Genomic DNA, 15,687 nt, shown 5'->3' with positions numbered 1-15,687 from the left:
AGAGCAATATGGATGTAATAATGACATAGTATGGCCTAAGTCTGCCACACTGCCAGAATGTATGTGTACAACTGTCTACTGTGTCTATGGATGGCACAGCTCTACAGACATGCATCTGGGGGTACCTTTCTCTGAGGGTACACAGAGAACTCTGGATCCATATCCAGGGACACTATAACCTTACCTTGATGGTAGCCAGGACCACCTCCATTATAGCACACTGTCTCCGTGTCAGACCCTTGGTATCCTCTCGAATCATGTGCTCCTGGAAAACAAACAAGTGAAAAACTGCTTATAAAATTACCAGTTCATTTATTTAACAACTGTTTTCAAACAAAATCTGTATATAATCCCTGTATGCAGATATTTCCCATTTGAGATATCTTTTTCATATGAACACATTTTAGAGGATGATTTTGTCAGATATTTAATAAGAATCCATTTTGCCAAAAGAAGAAATGCTTTTGAATGTTTTAATTTTAAAATGCTTTTAAATGTTTACTTAAAAAGCAGTGCTTTGATTCATAGGTGGCTTTATTTTTCACCTGCAAGCTAATGGTAGGGAAAAAAAAAGAGATAAACCTGGAAAATGTGTGTCCAAGCTATTCCACCTTAATTCCTACTTTCTGTTCTGTCACACAGAGGAAGGTCCATCATGTAAGGGATTTAGGAGGTAAATTTTAGCCTCATTCAATTATCACTGATAAAACCTACTTTAAGTATAATGCTCCCACTTTATTTTCTTTCTAGGATATCCTTAATACTTAGTCATTACCAGGAAAATTCCTAAAGAATTAACTGATTTCGGCTCTGGAGATTTTCTATATTTTAAAGTCATTTTTCAATATTTTGGAACTGATTTCCATATTAACAATGCATTTTCCTCATTGTTCACTATGAACTCTCTCTTTATTTAAAACTATTTTAGGGAAATGATGATAGAAAGTTGAAGACAACAATAAAGGAACTTTGTGTAAAAGAAAAATTTAGAAATTCCTGACCCCCATATTGATATAATCTCCCCAGGGCGTCCACTATTCTATGTCAACAACATTCAACAAATATTTATTGAGTGCTTATTATGTGCCAGCACTGTTCTAGGTGACAGATATATTGTTTCATAAAAGAAAGACTTTTGTCCTCCTGGAGCTTAAATTCTAACTTATGTAAGTGTCTCTTTGTGAATTAGAAGGAAAGCCGATGTAGCTCTGAGAATGCATGACTTGGTCAAGGGATCAGTGCTTTTGGTCAGTAATAAAAGGTGCTTCTTTTTCTACGGGGCACAGCTGCACATCAATACATGTGGCTTAGCAAGTGTTGCATGGGCCCTAACTCGGCCGTCATTCACTCCCTTAGTGGGACAGTTTTGTGCAATGTGCAAATTATACAGTCACAGCCAGTGGCTCATCCTTCTATTCTAGCCTTTGTCTTACTCTGTCATTTAGTAGATGCCATGACTTTCTGAAGATAATCTATATGTTTTACTCACTTCTGCAGACTTTCAGTGCCTATCTCTCTTGGCAATTATCACCTGCTAGGCCCTCAATATGTTTTTGGTAATTGAATTGTACTTCTTCAGCATATCCTAAATGATTCAATATGCTTGAATGGAATCACACTCCTCTGAATATTGTTGAAAACATGGTATAATGCTGGATCCATGATATACACTTCTGCATCTCACTGCCTCTTTCTCTGATACAGGGATTTCAACACAAACATGAGTCCATTTGATATTTTAAAAATATTAAAAAAACGGGTAGTTAGAATATTAACTACCCATTGAGACCCAAAAAAATGACGGAAAATTTTTGCCAAATTATAGAGAGAAATGCTTTACTTTATATTAAATAAATCTCTCTGACTTCATCAATCTTGACTGGCTTTTTGATGTGGTCAGATAATTTTTTAATAGATGCTAATACATAATATATGTTAATGCTATAGAAAAATACAATTCTTGCAAGAAATGATTTTCTGGGATTTAGCCATAGCTCATTGAAATAAGGTAGTCTCTGAAAAAGTCTTGTAATGAGTTACTCCTTGCTTGCAGTAAATTCATAGTCTCAGATGTATTTTTACTAACTGGTTTTGATATTGTATCACCTGTCCATAAAGATGTATTCATTTTTAAAAAAATGTTATGCCAAATAAATCTGATCCCATAAAATAGTGATAAGTTGGGCATACTTAATATTGCATACATGATAAAGTTCCAGAGGATGAAGTAATATAGAATATGTCAAAATCTGAATAAATGTTTGCTTAATGAATTAATCCTAAATCATAATCACATGCAGAAAAGCAATTAGTTTCTCTCATTGTTCTATTTTCCTTGTTTCTGTGTTCTTTTAAGTAAGGTAGTCATTTGTTAATCTTTCTATATAGGATTTCTGAATTTACTCATCAATACAATTATTTCAAATGATGCTTTTCCTGTGGATCAAATCTGCTTTCAAATTAATACATGAAAATGAAAAGACCCATGATTTAAGATGAAAACAAAAACATTGAAAGTGACATTCTAGTAAAATATGGGAAAACAGCTTTATAAAATTTGCAGTTCTGCCTAGAAGAGAACATAGGCAAAACATTCTGACATAAATTGTACCAATGTTTTCTTAGGTCAGTCTTCCAAGGCCATAAAAATAAAAGGAAAAACCAAGAAATGGGACCTAATCAAATGTACAAGCTTTTCAGCCAAATAGCACAGGGAGATCAGCTTGGTGCATTGTGACCACCTAGAGGGGTGGGATAGGGAGGATGGGATGGAGACGCAAGAGGGAGGAGATATGGAGATATATGTATACGTATAGCTGAGTCACTTTGTTATAAAGCACAAACTAACACACCATTGTAAAGCAATTATACTCCAATAAAGATGTTAAAAATAATAATAATTAATAAACAAACAAACAAAAAATGTACAACCTTTTGCACAGAAAAGGAAACCATAAACAAAATGAAAAGACAACCTATAGACTGGGAGAAAATATTTGCAAGTGATGTGACTGAGAAGGGTTAATTTCCAAAATATACAAACAACTCATACAACTCAACAATAAAAAATCAAACAACCCAATCAAAAAATGGGCAGAAGAACTAAATAGACATTTCTCCAAAGAAGGCATACAGATGGCCACAGGCACATGAAAGGATGCTCAACATTACTAATTTTTAGAGGAATGCAAATCAAAATTACAATCAGGAATCACCTCACACGGATCAGAATGGCCATCATTAAAACTCTACAAATAACAAATGCTGGAGAGGGTGTGGAGAAAAGGAACCCTCCTACACTGTTGGTGGGAATGTAAGTTGGTGCAGCCACCATGGAAAACAATATGGAGGTTCCTCAAAAAACTAAAACTAGAGTTGCCATACAATCCAGCAATCCTACTCCTGGGCATATATCTGGACAAAACTACAATTCAAAAAGATACATGCACCCTTATGTTCATTGCAGCACTATTCACAATAGCCAAGACATGGAAACAACTTAAATGTCATTGACAGATGAATCCATAAAGAAGATGTGGTACATATATACAATGGAATACTACTCAGCCATAAAAAAGAATGAAATAATGCCACTTGCAGCAAAACATGGATGGAACTAGAGGTTATCATACTAAGTGAAGTAAGTCAGAATGAGAAAGACAAATACCATGATATCGCTTATATGTGAAATCTAAAATATGACACAAATGAAGCTATCTACAAAACAGAAACAGACTCACAGACATAGAGAACAGACTTGTTGCCAAGCGGGGGCTGGGGGAGGAATGGACTGGGAGTTTGGGGTTAGCAAATGCAAACCGTTATAATATATAGAATGGATAAACAACAAGGTCTTACTGTATAACACAGGGAACTATATCCAATCTCCTGTGGTAAACCACAATGGTAAAGAATTTGTATATATATGTATAACTGAATCACTTTACTGTATAGCAGAAATTAACACAACACACTAAATCAACTTCAGTTAAAAAATTTGCAATTCTGTGTTTTGGTTAGAGTTTTAATTTTTTAGATAACAATGTAGAAGGCTTATTGCTCTGTAATTCAAATAATAACAACTAAATGGACCAAAAATTTAAAAATCAAGGGACAATAATAGGAAAACATGATTTAAAACGAAGTTATTTTTCCATCACCTATGGATAACACGATTCTATTTTTAGTCCTTCAGATTATTTCAGTCTTAATGAATTAACTCTTTTAGGACATTTTATTCATAATTTGCTTTTAGTTCATTATAATCAAGAGAGAATTCACTGAATTGAGGGAATTTTGAGGCCACGAAGTGACCTAAAGTGTGATGTTTTCTGTGGACTCTGATTTTTCCCAGGTAGCATGCATATGTCCACTGAGGATCCTGTCTCTCCCATTTAGTGTTCGTAAGATTTGAAGGGGGCTGCCTGTACCCCCAGCTCAGGGGTGGGTAAGTGAATTAAGCCAAATAGCAATATGCCATTCCCCAGGCCAGAGTGGTTGGCTTGGGAGTGGTGATAATATGCTATTAGAGTTGATGATGTGCCAGTGGACTTTGCTGGAATTCTTTGCACCAAGGGGGGGTTTTGTTTGTTTGTTTGTTTGTTTTTTACAAGATTTCAAGTTCAAAAATGTTAGATATAAGCAGAGAACCATCTTACAAACAGGAAAGGAGGTTTGTTAAGGCAGTAAGTCAAACAAGGAAAGAGCAGAGTTGAGAGACAGTGAGTAACTGGGTTCTGTAACATTGTTTGACTTCCTAATCAGGCAGTGATGGAAACCAGAGTTATCCCAGGACTATAAAGTTTCATGGAGCAATGAATTCCTTCTTGCTTTTGTTAGTCTGGCTTTCCATCACTTGAAACTGAAATAGTTATAGCTGATATAACAAACATTCAGTTCAGAAAACTGAAGCTGGGGGAGATGGATTATGTTTCCCGATGTCACACAGAATGCTAGACACATAGCCAGGGCTATTTCTTTTGTAATAAGACACTGTGATGTTTCACTTTCATGGTTTCCTATGAGAAACGTCAACACTGTATAAATGCATTTTTCAAAGTAGGGACTAGAAATGTCAGGGAGGTAATAAGAGGGATCCAAGATCCAAAACGATAGCTTGACAGTGACATCTACCTTTTACTTTCCCTCTGAACCACCAACATCACTGAATACCTGTGAGAAACAATTTTATATCATGGTTATGTCTTCTAAATGGATTACTGGCTTTTAATTTTTTTCTGACAAAGGGGATAATGAAGGTGATATAATAAAGTACTGACGTTATAGGGCACCTATTTTATCTCAGTAAGTAATTATACAGTCAAATGGATTATCCTTCGCCTGTGTTGTACGCACAAAACAGTGCCAGTGATACCTAACCCTGAGCTGCCAGCTGGGGGAGGAAGCAAGATAACCTCTGTGAGTGGGAGATGGCATACTCTTGACAGTTACCATGCAAAGATAATGCATGCATTATCTCATTTATCCTCACAACAATTCTCTGAACCAAGTGTTAACATTGTCTGGATTTTACAAATGCCAAATCTGAAAATTAGAAAGGTTAAATACTTTGGGCACTGTCACATATTTGGAAGCAGCTGAGGTAGAATTTGAGCCAAGGTGGTCGGTATCTGGAACCCACCCCCATGCTATACTATATTCTAATAGGTAGTAATGGAACAGGAACAAATATTTCAACTACAGGCACAATGTTGGCCTATATGTGGTCCACTGATACATGAATGGATAAAAAACGTGGTATATACTTACAATAGAATATTATTCAGCCTTTAAAAGGAAGGAAATCCTGCCACATACTACAACATGGAGGAACCTACAGGACATTATGCTAAGTGAAAAAAGCCTGTCACAGAACCGCAATATGTATTTTAACCAATCGAATTCCTATTCTACAGGGGAAAGAAACCTGAGGTTCCCTGCACAACTGCAAAGTCTTGTGAGTCTCCAGCGATAATAAAAGGTAAGGTTATTTATACAGCAAATCCTTGTTATAATGGGGTTGATTATGTCGACGAGTTCAATGTCTGCTTTGATGAGTTTATTTTCCCGCATTAGGTTTCTTGCGTTAAGAGTTCTCTAGACTTTGCTGGATTTCTATGAAGCATTCTTTGCCTTTATTCATACAAAGTCAGTTTACTATAGAGAAGAAAATATGCTCTCTAAGTTAGTCTAATTTAAAGCAGTAATGCTTCATGCTTCAACACAAAGTCAAAAATTCCCAGTTGCTCTACGAATTGGAAAATATGAGAAATATGGAGTGTGGGGAGAAGAAGACAGTACAACTCAGTCCCTAAAGTTTGATCTGATTCATCCTTAAAGCAGATTGTGAGATCCCAGATACACATCCTCCCTAGTCCTGCCATATTAAATACCATTACTAATAGGAGGTTGGTTTCTCACAGAGTTGTAGTCAGCTCATTACTTGTCATAGACAACTAGTAATTTCTTTATTCTTTATTCTTATTACCTTCAGTTTGGATAGTTGTCCCAGATCTTTAGCTGCAATGAAAATCATCTGGGGTCCCTAGAGACACACACATAGAAAAGGAGAGAAGAGGACTCAGTCATAATATCTTCAGTAACAGTCCAAGTAGAAATGTAGTCAATAGACAAGGTACTCTATTTCTTATTATATTTGTGACTTTAATGCCATAAGCCCTTAACTGGTCTATTTTACAACTTGGATCAAAGATATCTAGTACTGCTGGCAATACAAGTATTACTGCTAGTGTATCCAGTTTAGTGTAGTTTATGTATTACCTCAGTGAGCTTTACCTTTTATTTCTTTATTTGTAGCAGAGGCAACTACTTCACTCCACTCCCCACCCCCCAAAGTAAATCTATGCAAAATGTCAAGATCCAGAGCTGAAGAAGGCAGAGTGGTCCCCCTGACATGCCATTCAATCTATCAGAGCCCTGCCCTCGTAACTCCTCCCTCAGCCAGAGGTTTTCCCTAGCACCCCAAGGCCCTGGGGAGAGCTTGAAAAACATCAGAAGCACTACTAGAATACTCAACAGTAGCCTAGAATGTTTTCACAATAAGGAAAACCAGCTATTCTGAAGTAGTAGTCTCCATGTTTTTATTGGAGCCTGTATATTCATTGAGAAATCCATACTTGGAGATCTTGATGTTCGAGAAAATTGAGGTGATGGTTAGCTTTCCTAGGGAAGATCTTATATCAAAAAATGAAATGTCATATACAGCACTTCTGCTATTATAGCATGATAGGTGTAGTCTTGAAAAAACTCATATTCTGTAAAATTGTGCATTAGAAATAGTAGGGCTTTTGGGGAAAATAGGAGGGGGCAGTGCAAAGTCCATGCAATTTTGTTACCAAAGAACTAGCAAAAACGATAAATGCCACTTTGGGAGACAGCATGAACAGCGCAAAGGGAGCTCAGTGAAGCTGGTGGCTACCTCGAGGGATATTAAAAATGTAAAAAAAAAAACCCAAACAAACAACAGCACAATAGAGTATAACGTGGGCTGAGACAATGCCTGTAGAAGTGGAGCTCTGAGCACAGGGACGGGGCAGCCTGCCGTGTGTGAGAGGCTAGGTGCACGTACCTGGATACAGACCCATGTGCAAGAATGCCCCCTTCCGCTTTTTTATCTTTTTAGAAACAGGATGAAAGGGCTCCTGCCTATGTAGCAGCCAAGCTGAGTGCTCCTTCCTTTTCTGCTGAAGTTTATAACGCTTCTGTTATATTCCCAAGCCTCGCACCTAGAAACATTTACTTATAAAGCAACCCCACTTGCAGATTGCACTGACATCATTCCTCTATTGGCAAATTAAGTGACAGGTAACTGGTGTTACAGAAATGCATTACGTGTTATAGCAGAATAAGGGGTGTGTGAGAATGTGGGGTGTGGGGTGTGTGTTTCTGTATGTGATTTGGCTACCCACGTTGTGTAGGCTATAATGATTATACCATACACTCATGGCATGAAGCAAAACTCAAAGTGATTTATATTTAACACTCACTGGCCGTAAATCAACACAAACATGAATCTTTGCACCTTGGAGCACTTTACAAGCAAACATTTTCTATATAATCTCACTGGATAAATATGGACTGAGTGTGCATGACTAATGGTGTCAATATATATTTTAGTTTAGTTTATAATTACTCATTATTTGCATCAACTTATCGTCCTCAGTCACAGAAAAAAAATTATTCCATAGCAGGTGCTTGTTAGGGTTCTTTCTTTCCTCGCTTGGCTCAGGATATGCTGAGTTAGCTGGACGGGGTATCCACTTGACCACTGTCTGACTTTTGCTGCCAACTGATCTTTCTGGTTCTTTCTGATTTCACTGTGTATGATACAATCACATACTTCAAATCCAGTAAAAGATGTCTCCTGTATTAATCACCAAGTGCGAAGGTGATAGATAAAAGCGAAAGGGAAAAGTAAAAAAAATTCCAGATAGCAGTGTTGGCTTTATCTTCTTAAACTGTAAGATTGCAGAAAGAAACACAGCAGGCATATTCTATCAAAAATCTATTTCCCTGGGGTGGGGGTGGGGGTCATAATAAATAAAAATTACATGTGTAGACCAGATAACCCTACAAGTTGAGCTTTGATACATTTGTTTTTCAAGAGATAACGTTCGAAATGTCAAGCCAGTGTGAAGTATGACTGCTATTGCCACTATTTAAAATTGATTTGTGATGGGGGTGCAGGAGGATTGCATTGGGAGTTTGGGATTAGCAGATGCAAACTATTATATATAGAATGGATAAACAACAAGATCGTGTTGTTTAACACTGGGAACTATATTCAGTATCTTGTAATAAGCCATAATGGAAAAGAAAAAAATTGATTTGTCTAAGGTGATGTCATTGGAATGATCATTGCTAAGACACCGTATACCACAACCTTTGTCCCCAAATGAATTTAATTACTATTTCATCTGGATCAAAACCATTCATTGAAACAAAAAACAATTAGGTGGGCTATTGAAAATATAATCAAATGTTAGTTTGAATACTTACTGTTTGATCTGTCAGAGGAGGGAGGACAATTTGTTTTTCTATTTTGTTGAGAACTAGCTTCCATAGTTCTTTCAATATTCGCTTCAGGACTGTTTTCTCACAGATTTTTGCTGAGAGACTTAATCTGAAACGAAATAAAACACACCATCACTTATAAGTCTCTTACTGAGGTATCATTTTATTGATCAGAAATTCACATTTTTCAGCACTGACATTCAAATACCTGAATAGGTCTTTATAATTTTCAAATGCTAAATTTCATTTACTGAAAAAAATACATAATATCAAAAATCTGTTTCATCATATTATACATTAGGTAATTCACTGTTTGGTAGAAAATGAATTCAGAGTATTTCCTTTCTTAAATTGCATCCTAAACTGACATCAAGGCTCCCAAAGTACACAATTTTTACCTGCATTCCAGACTTATATTTACTACATGCTCCATGTTCATGGTACAGGCCAAAAACACCAAAGAAGGACATTTTCATCACTATCTGGCACTGGACCAACATAACAACATGGCAAACATGCATATGATTTCACTCAAGAGCAAAACTTTACCAACTTTATTTTCCAGATTTATTGAGATACGATTGATATATAACATTGTGTACGTTTAGGGCGCACAAGATAATGGTTTGATCTGTGTACATACTGTGAAACAATCACCACCATAAATTTAGTTAACTTTCATCACCTCACGTAGTCATTTTGTTTTGGCTTGTGATAAAAACTTTTAAGATTTACTCTTAGTAATTTTCAAATATATAATTTAGTATAGTTGCCTAGAGTTACTATACTATATATATGCTGTGCATTACATCCTCAGGACTTATTTGTCTTATAACTGGAAGTTTGTACCCTTTGACTCCCTTTACCTATTTCCAGCCAGCACAAATGTGTTCTCTCTCTGAGTTCAGATTTTCTAGATTCCCAATTTACCAACTTTAATAGGCTTAAGGTATTTCTTACAAATTCTTCTCATGGTGAGATAATGATGGTAACATCATCTAGCATTTATATAACACTTCAGTTTAGAAAACTCTTCTGCAGATTTCTCACTTATTATATGAATATCTAGTATATCCATTTTAGAAATCAAAAACCAGCTCAGAGACGTTGGGGAACTTGTCTAAGGAAGTGAGGCTAGTAAGTGAGGGCCAGTACATTGACCAATGCCCCATGCTACCCTTGGTAAATGTACTTGTGTGTGAAGGCCCAGCAATACATGAAGACACAGTGCTGCATAAAGATTTACGGCATGTACCCTAATATGACACTGAACTCTTCGAGACTCCTTTAATAAGAGTTAGTCAAACCTGTTGCACAGAGGGCCAAAGGGGGGCATCATATATTTCAAGGTAGCCTCATGGACTTTCTATAGTGCTACTAAGTACTCTGTACTTTTGGACTCAGAAATTATAAACTGGGTTCTTCTGATAGAGACAGAATTGACTTTTAAATATTTAAATATATAATTAATATTAACATTTAAGGAATTAATATTTAAAGGCATGTGATGTGTGAGAGGCAAAGGGAGAGGCTTCCCAAACACATTTTCATGTAGAAGTATTTCTCCTAACACTGCTGTGTGTAGATACTGAATATATAAAAATACATGAAAGTGACCTCCTCTGGTTTAAGAGGAGGGTTGGGGGTCCCTGAGGCATAGCTATGGAACTCTGTAGCCCCACTGGTTTGGAAACCATTGTTCAAAGGTGGTAGTTCTAGCTTGCTGGTAGATAGGTATTCACTATATGGACATAGGGTGGAAACCAGATGATATGTCATGGAAGAACAGCAGAACCTATCCTCAGAAAAATTCCTAGGATGATTTGAGACCCAACAAACCTGCCCATTTTACAGCAGGTGTGTCATTTCCATTTCCAAAAGGTCTGAGTTTAAAAATGGATCTTGTTTTTATGGTCAGCTGATGTACTTGGCATGCTAACTAACCCTGTTTAAACTGGAACTGAACCAATAGGAATAAAATTGTTGACATGTTTGCAGCTCTGCATGGGATTTCTGTTAGCTGGAAATGGCCCTTATACCTTGTTTTATAGAGTGGTGAGGTCTTGATGGAGAAAATGGAGCATAAAGAAATATGATGTTTTATATAAGGAGGCTGCACAAAGAGAGTCTATATATTTATAATATAAAAATTTTTAAGGGGATTGTCTCAAAACCACCTTGAAGACTTACTTTGGCCCTTAATCATTCATTTTAAATAACAAAAAATAGAGGGGAAATCTAGCAACTGCTTCCTTGATTTAGTCAGAGTTAACCAACTTGGTAATGCAAGCTGAACACATATATTTTGGAACCTGAGCTATCTATTTTGGCTGACCACAGAACCAATTAACCAGACAATTTTCAAATGCCATGTAGACTAGCTGCTAATATGATTTCCTGTCACACAGTTGATCATATTCCCATGAAAACATATCCAGCTGTTTTTCCTACCCCCTGGAACGCCCATCCCCTATTTCCATACATCTAAACCCTAACTGCTTTTAAAGAAGACCCAACCCCAGTGGAATTTCTACTGACCATCTGAACAGGAGATGATTACTTTACACTTTATTGCATTTATTCTACTTTTCTTATTTTTTCTTTCTAAACTCTTAGCTCCTTGAGAACAGAATTAATATCTAACTTTTAAAAAAGTCCTCTAACAAGTGGCTTTATGGCTGTACATTCTGTATTAGCCCAGAAAATTTCCACAACTCTCCATGCCTCATATAATATCTCTTTCCAAAATTTTAAAATCTTTTACAATATTTTAAAGCTAATTGATGTTTTTCTATTTTTATATACTGTCTCTTTTTACTAAGAATTAGAGGACATTACATACATGATGATATAATTAGAAAGAGAAAATAAGACTGAGGAAAATAAGAATCTAAATATCCTGAAAAGAAGAGCCAACCCACTTTATGTATTAGCTCTGTTTTATAGATGATGAAATGGATTCAAGGTCCCTCAACTAGTAGATAACAGTATTAGGATAACTTCAAACTTTTTGTATGTTCCACAACTTTGCTTATAACATATGCAAAAATAAATAGTTTTGTCAATGATAAATGATGTATCTCCAAACTGCTGCCTGGAATTCCACAAACAGAAGGCATTCCAGTAGGAGTTTTAAGAAGATCAGGATTGCTTTGTCCTGCCCTCCACTCACCATCACATTCACAACTAAATGGTAGTTTCTGTGATTCAATTAAGTCTTGTCCATAGAAAAGAGCCATATAAGATGACACAAATTTCAAGGGATTATATAGGAAATGAGGTGATAAAAGTGTCTATTAGGAAACTAAAGATATGAAGACACCTTTCTCTCTTTCTTCCTCTTCTCTCTCTTTTCTTCCTCCCTTTCTTCTACTTTTTTCTTCTACACCACTTGCTTACCTACTTCCTGCTAAGCTACCTAATTACCTATTCACCTATCTTCTAGATATTTCCCCATAGCAGACAGAAAATAAGACTTAATTTTTCTACCAAATACTAAAATTAAAGTGATAAGAACATTAGTTTTACTTATGCAGTAAGGTTATAAGCAAATGGAATGGAAATGGAATTAAAGTAGAAGTCATAAATATATAGAAGAGGTTCTCCTTACTAATTCCTTCTTTGTTGTCCTTATCTGTAAGGAAAGGTACTGTATTCCTCTTGTTTATCTTGGTCTCTTTGGCATTAATTAATTTTCCACAACAATATTAAATGAGGTAATATATGTAAACTAGTAGGTATAATACCGGTCCCATGGTAGGCATTCAAAATTATTTCTTGCTTTTCTACCTTCAGTTCTGGTTTTAAGTATCACCATTTAAGAAATCATACCTCTTGTTGCTTTCAATCAATGGTTCCCAACTGTGAACACATTTTAAAATGTAGGTGTCTGGACCCTACTCCAAACTTACAAAATTAGAACTTTGAAGAGGAGGGATGGAACAGAAGCAAAATAAACCAACCTTTTTGGTTCAGAACACGGTCTTAGTCGGTCATGAAGACCTTCATTCCCACCCACTCCCACCACTACTGGACTCGAATCTCCATGGAGTCAAGGACCTTGACTCTCCATCATCACTGTCCAGTGCCTAGATTAGAGTTTGAAACAGGTGGACGCTCAGTAAATAGTTATTGAAGGTGGGGTGAGGCAGCAATCTACTTGCCTCTGAGCTGAATTAACTGTAGTCACATTTGTGCTATTCTCTTCTTCAGCAGGTTTCTGACATGAAATCAGATATTCTGGAGTCAACTCAGTCTTTCTCCATGTCCAAGAAGTTGCAGAACAATATGTTATCTGAGAAGCATGAAATCCTACACCTCTCTATGCCTCAGAGCAGCAACCTCCTTAGTTACCCATACTTATTTCCTCTCCATTTTTCCTTTTCTGTACATAGTCATTCCCATCTAGTAATGAATTAAGAGTTTTTCTTTTTTAACGAATTGATCTATTTCTGTAGAAGCCCTTTTAAAGCTGTCCTACATAGAGGAAAATATATTTTTTTTCTCTCAAATCCATATCAGCCAAACTGAGGGCAGCGAATAAAAAGAAAACTGGGTAGAACACTTACATTTTGTCCAAGAAGTCCATGAGAGGTCTTAATACAACCTCTGCATCCATGGCTGTACTGTTCTTATTAGATGCGGTATTTCCAGTTGCTCTCATTTGATTTAGTTCAAAACTCATCTGTTTTACGCACTCTTCAATGATAAGCTGGAAACTGAAAATAAAGAATATAAATTCTGGAATAAGAGCAAACATTTATGCCTTCCTTTGCCTGTGTCTGTTAAATTCACCCCAAGAAGTCTGACCTGTTTGCAATGGTGTGATAGCCCTTGCTCATTAGTTTTCAAACTTATTGTTTAGCTGCAAAAAATTGTGTTGCAATGAAAGCTTACTTAGAACCCTTATATGTAAAGTAGGTAAGAATGATGCTTTTCAGGTCGAATTAACTTGAGTGAGAGATCATTCGGCCCCCATCACTCACAGTAATAGCTGAGATGTCCCTCTGAGCATTTTTTTGAAAAATGACTGTGAATGACTCTTGGCATCTGGGTACACCTTCTTCACTTAGCCTCTGGGACTTCACAGCCTCTTAGCTTTCCTCCAACCTCACTAGCTGCTCCTTCTCCATTGTCTGACCTCTAACTATTGTAATAAGGTAGCCAGACTTAGCATATTAAAACACAGAATGCCTAGGTAATTTTAATTTCAGATAGTGAATAATTTTTAGTGTAAGTATGCCCCATGTGATACTTGGGACATATTTATACTAAAGATTGTCCATTTTTATATGAAGTTCAAATTTAATTGGGCATATGCTGTATTTTATCTGGCAACCCTACATTGGCAATCCCGCCTCTAGGCTCAATCCTTGGACCACACCATTTCTCCATCAAAAATCACTTCCGTGGGGCTCCCCTGGTGGCAAAGTGGTTAAGAATCTGCTTACCAATGCAGGGGACACGGGTTCGAGCCCTGGTCCGGGAGGATCCCACATGCCGTGGAGCAACTAAGCCCATGCGCCACAACTACTGAGCCTACACTCTAGAGCCTGCAAGCCACAACTACTGAGCCTGTGTGCCACACCTACTGAAGCCCACACGCCTAGAGACTGTGCTCCGCAACACGAGAAGCTACCACAATGAGAAGCCTGCGCACCGCAGTGAAGAGCAGCCCCCGCTCGCTGCAACTAGACAAAGCCCGTGTGCAGCAATGAAGACCCAATGCAGCCAAACATACATAAATAATAAAATAAAATAAATTTATTTAAAAAAATCACTTCCTTGGCAATCATATCTAGTCTCATGATTTTCTTACTGTCTGTATACTGGTGATTGCCAAATATACATCTATAGATATGACTTCTACTCTAAAATACAAACCATTATTAAACTGCCTATGTAGCCTTTTTACTTAGATAAAAGTCTAATGAATTTTTCTCATCCAATCTAATGAAATTTTCAACATCCAATTCGTCAGCAAATCTTTATAAAGTATATTAAATCTGAGGATCTATTATTACTTCCACAAAGCTACTGCAGACCAAGCCACCATTATCTTTCACCTGAAATTGTGTAATAATTTCCTACATTATCTCTCTGTTCAACCCTCTACAGGTATCTTTTAAAATAGAAACCAGATCATGTTCCTCTCTTGCTAAAAACCTTCAATGGCTTCCAGATCCACTGAAAAAAAAAAAAAGAAAAGCCTCGAATGTATTTCATGGAGTTAATTAAATCCCAACATATTCTGGCCCTGGAAACCTCCCTGATGTCATTTCTTGCCACTATTCCCTCTGCTTCGTTGCAGTCCCGCCACAGTAGTCTCCCTGGTGTCCTTAGAATTCTCTGAGGACACTTATCTCATGGCCACTGTTATGTTCCCTCCCCCATGCAACTTCTCATAGGTCTGTTAGTCCTTCACTTATTACAGGCATAAGCCAAATGTCACCTCCTCGGAAAAGTCTTTCATAAATACTCCACCTGAAATGAAATTCCTATCATTCTCCATTTCCTTACAGTTCTTTATTGCATTCTCCATTATTTGACACATTACATAGTTTTTATCTATTTGTCGTCTATTGCTCCAAATAGAACATAAGCTCCATGAGGGCAGGACCGTTTTTTTCAGTGTTATATACCCACACCGTGAGT

The 15,687-nt window shown here is 36.8% G+C and overlaps 1 protein-coding gene and 1 long non-coding RNA gene across 2 annotated transcripts in view; one reads left to right on the top strand and one right to left on the bottom strand.

Annotated features, from left to right (window-relative positions):
* The window catches only part of UNC13C (unc-13 homolog C), a 632,162-nt gene that overhangs the window by 58,592 nt on the left and 557,883 nt on the right, over positions 1–15,687 (bottom strand). Inside the window, exons 25-28 of the mRNA XM_082388208.1 lie at positions 13,602–13,751; positions 9,019–9,142; positions 6,488–6,544; positions 185–265 (exon numbers count right to left, since the gene is read on the bottom strand). Coding sequence (XP_082244334.1) covers positions 185–265; positions 6,488–6,544; positions 9,019–9,142; positions 13,602–13,751 — 412 coding nt within the window. The remainder of the gene's footprint in view (positions 1–184; positions 266–6,487; positions 6,545–9,018; positions 9,143–13,601; positions 13,752–15,687) is intronic.
* The window catches only part of LOC309626858, a 57,969-nt gene continuing 42,542 nt past the window's right edge, over positions 261–15,687 (top strand). The window contains exon 1 of the long non-coding RNA XR_014243449.1: positions 261–5,980. This is a non-coding gene — a long non-coding RNA (uncharacterized lncRNA). The remainder of the gene's footprint in view (positions 5,981–15,687) is intronic.

Source organism: Balaenoptera borealis (assembly GCF_965194805.1).
Source record: "Balaenoptera borealis genome assembly, chromosome: 3".
In the NCBI taxonomy this organism is placed as follows: domain Eukaryota; kingdom Metazoa; phylum Chordata; class Mammalia; order Artiodactyla; family Balaenopteridae; genus Balaenoptera; species Balaenoptera borealis.
The sequence above is the reverse complement of the archived record's forward strand: the minus strand, read 5'-3'. Positions and strand labels throughout refer to the sequence as shown.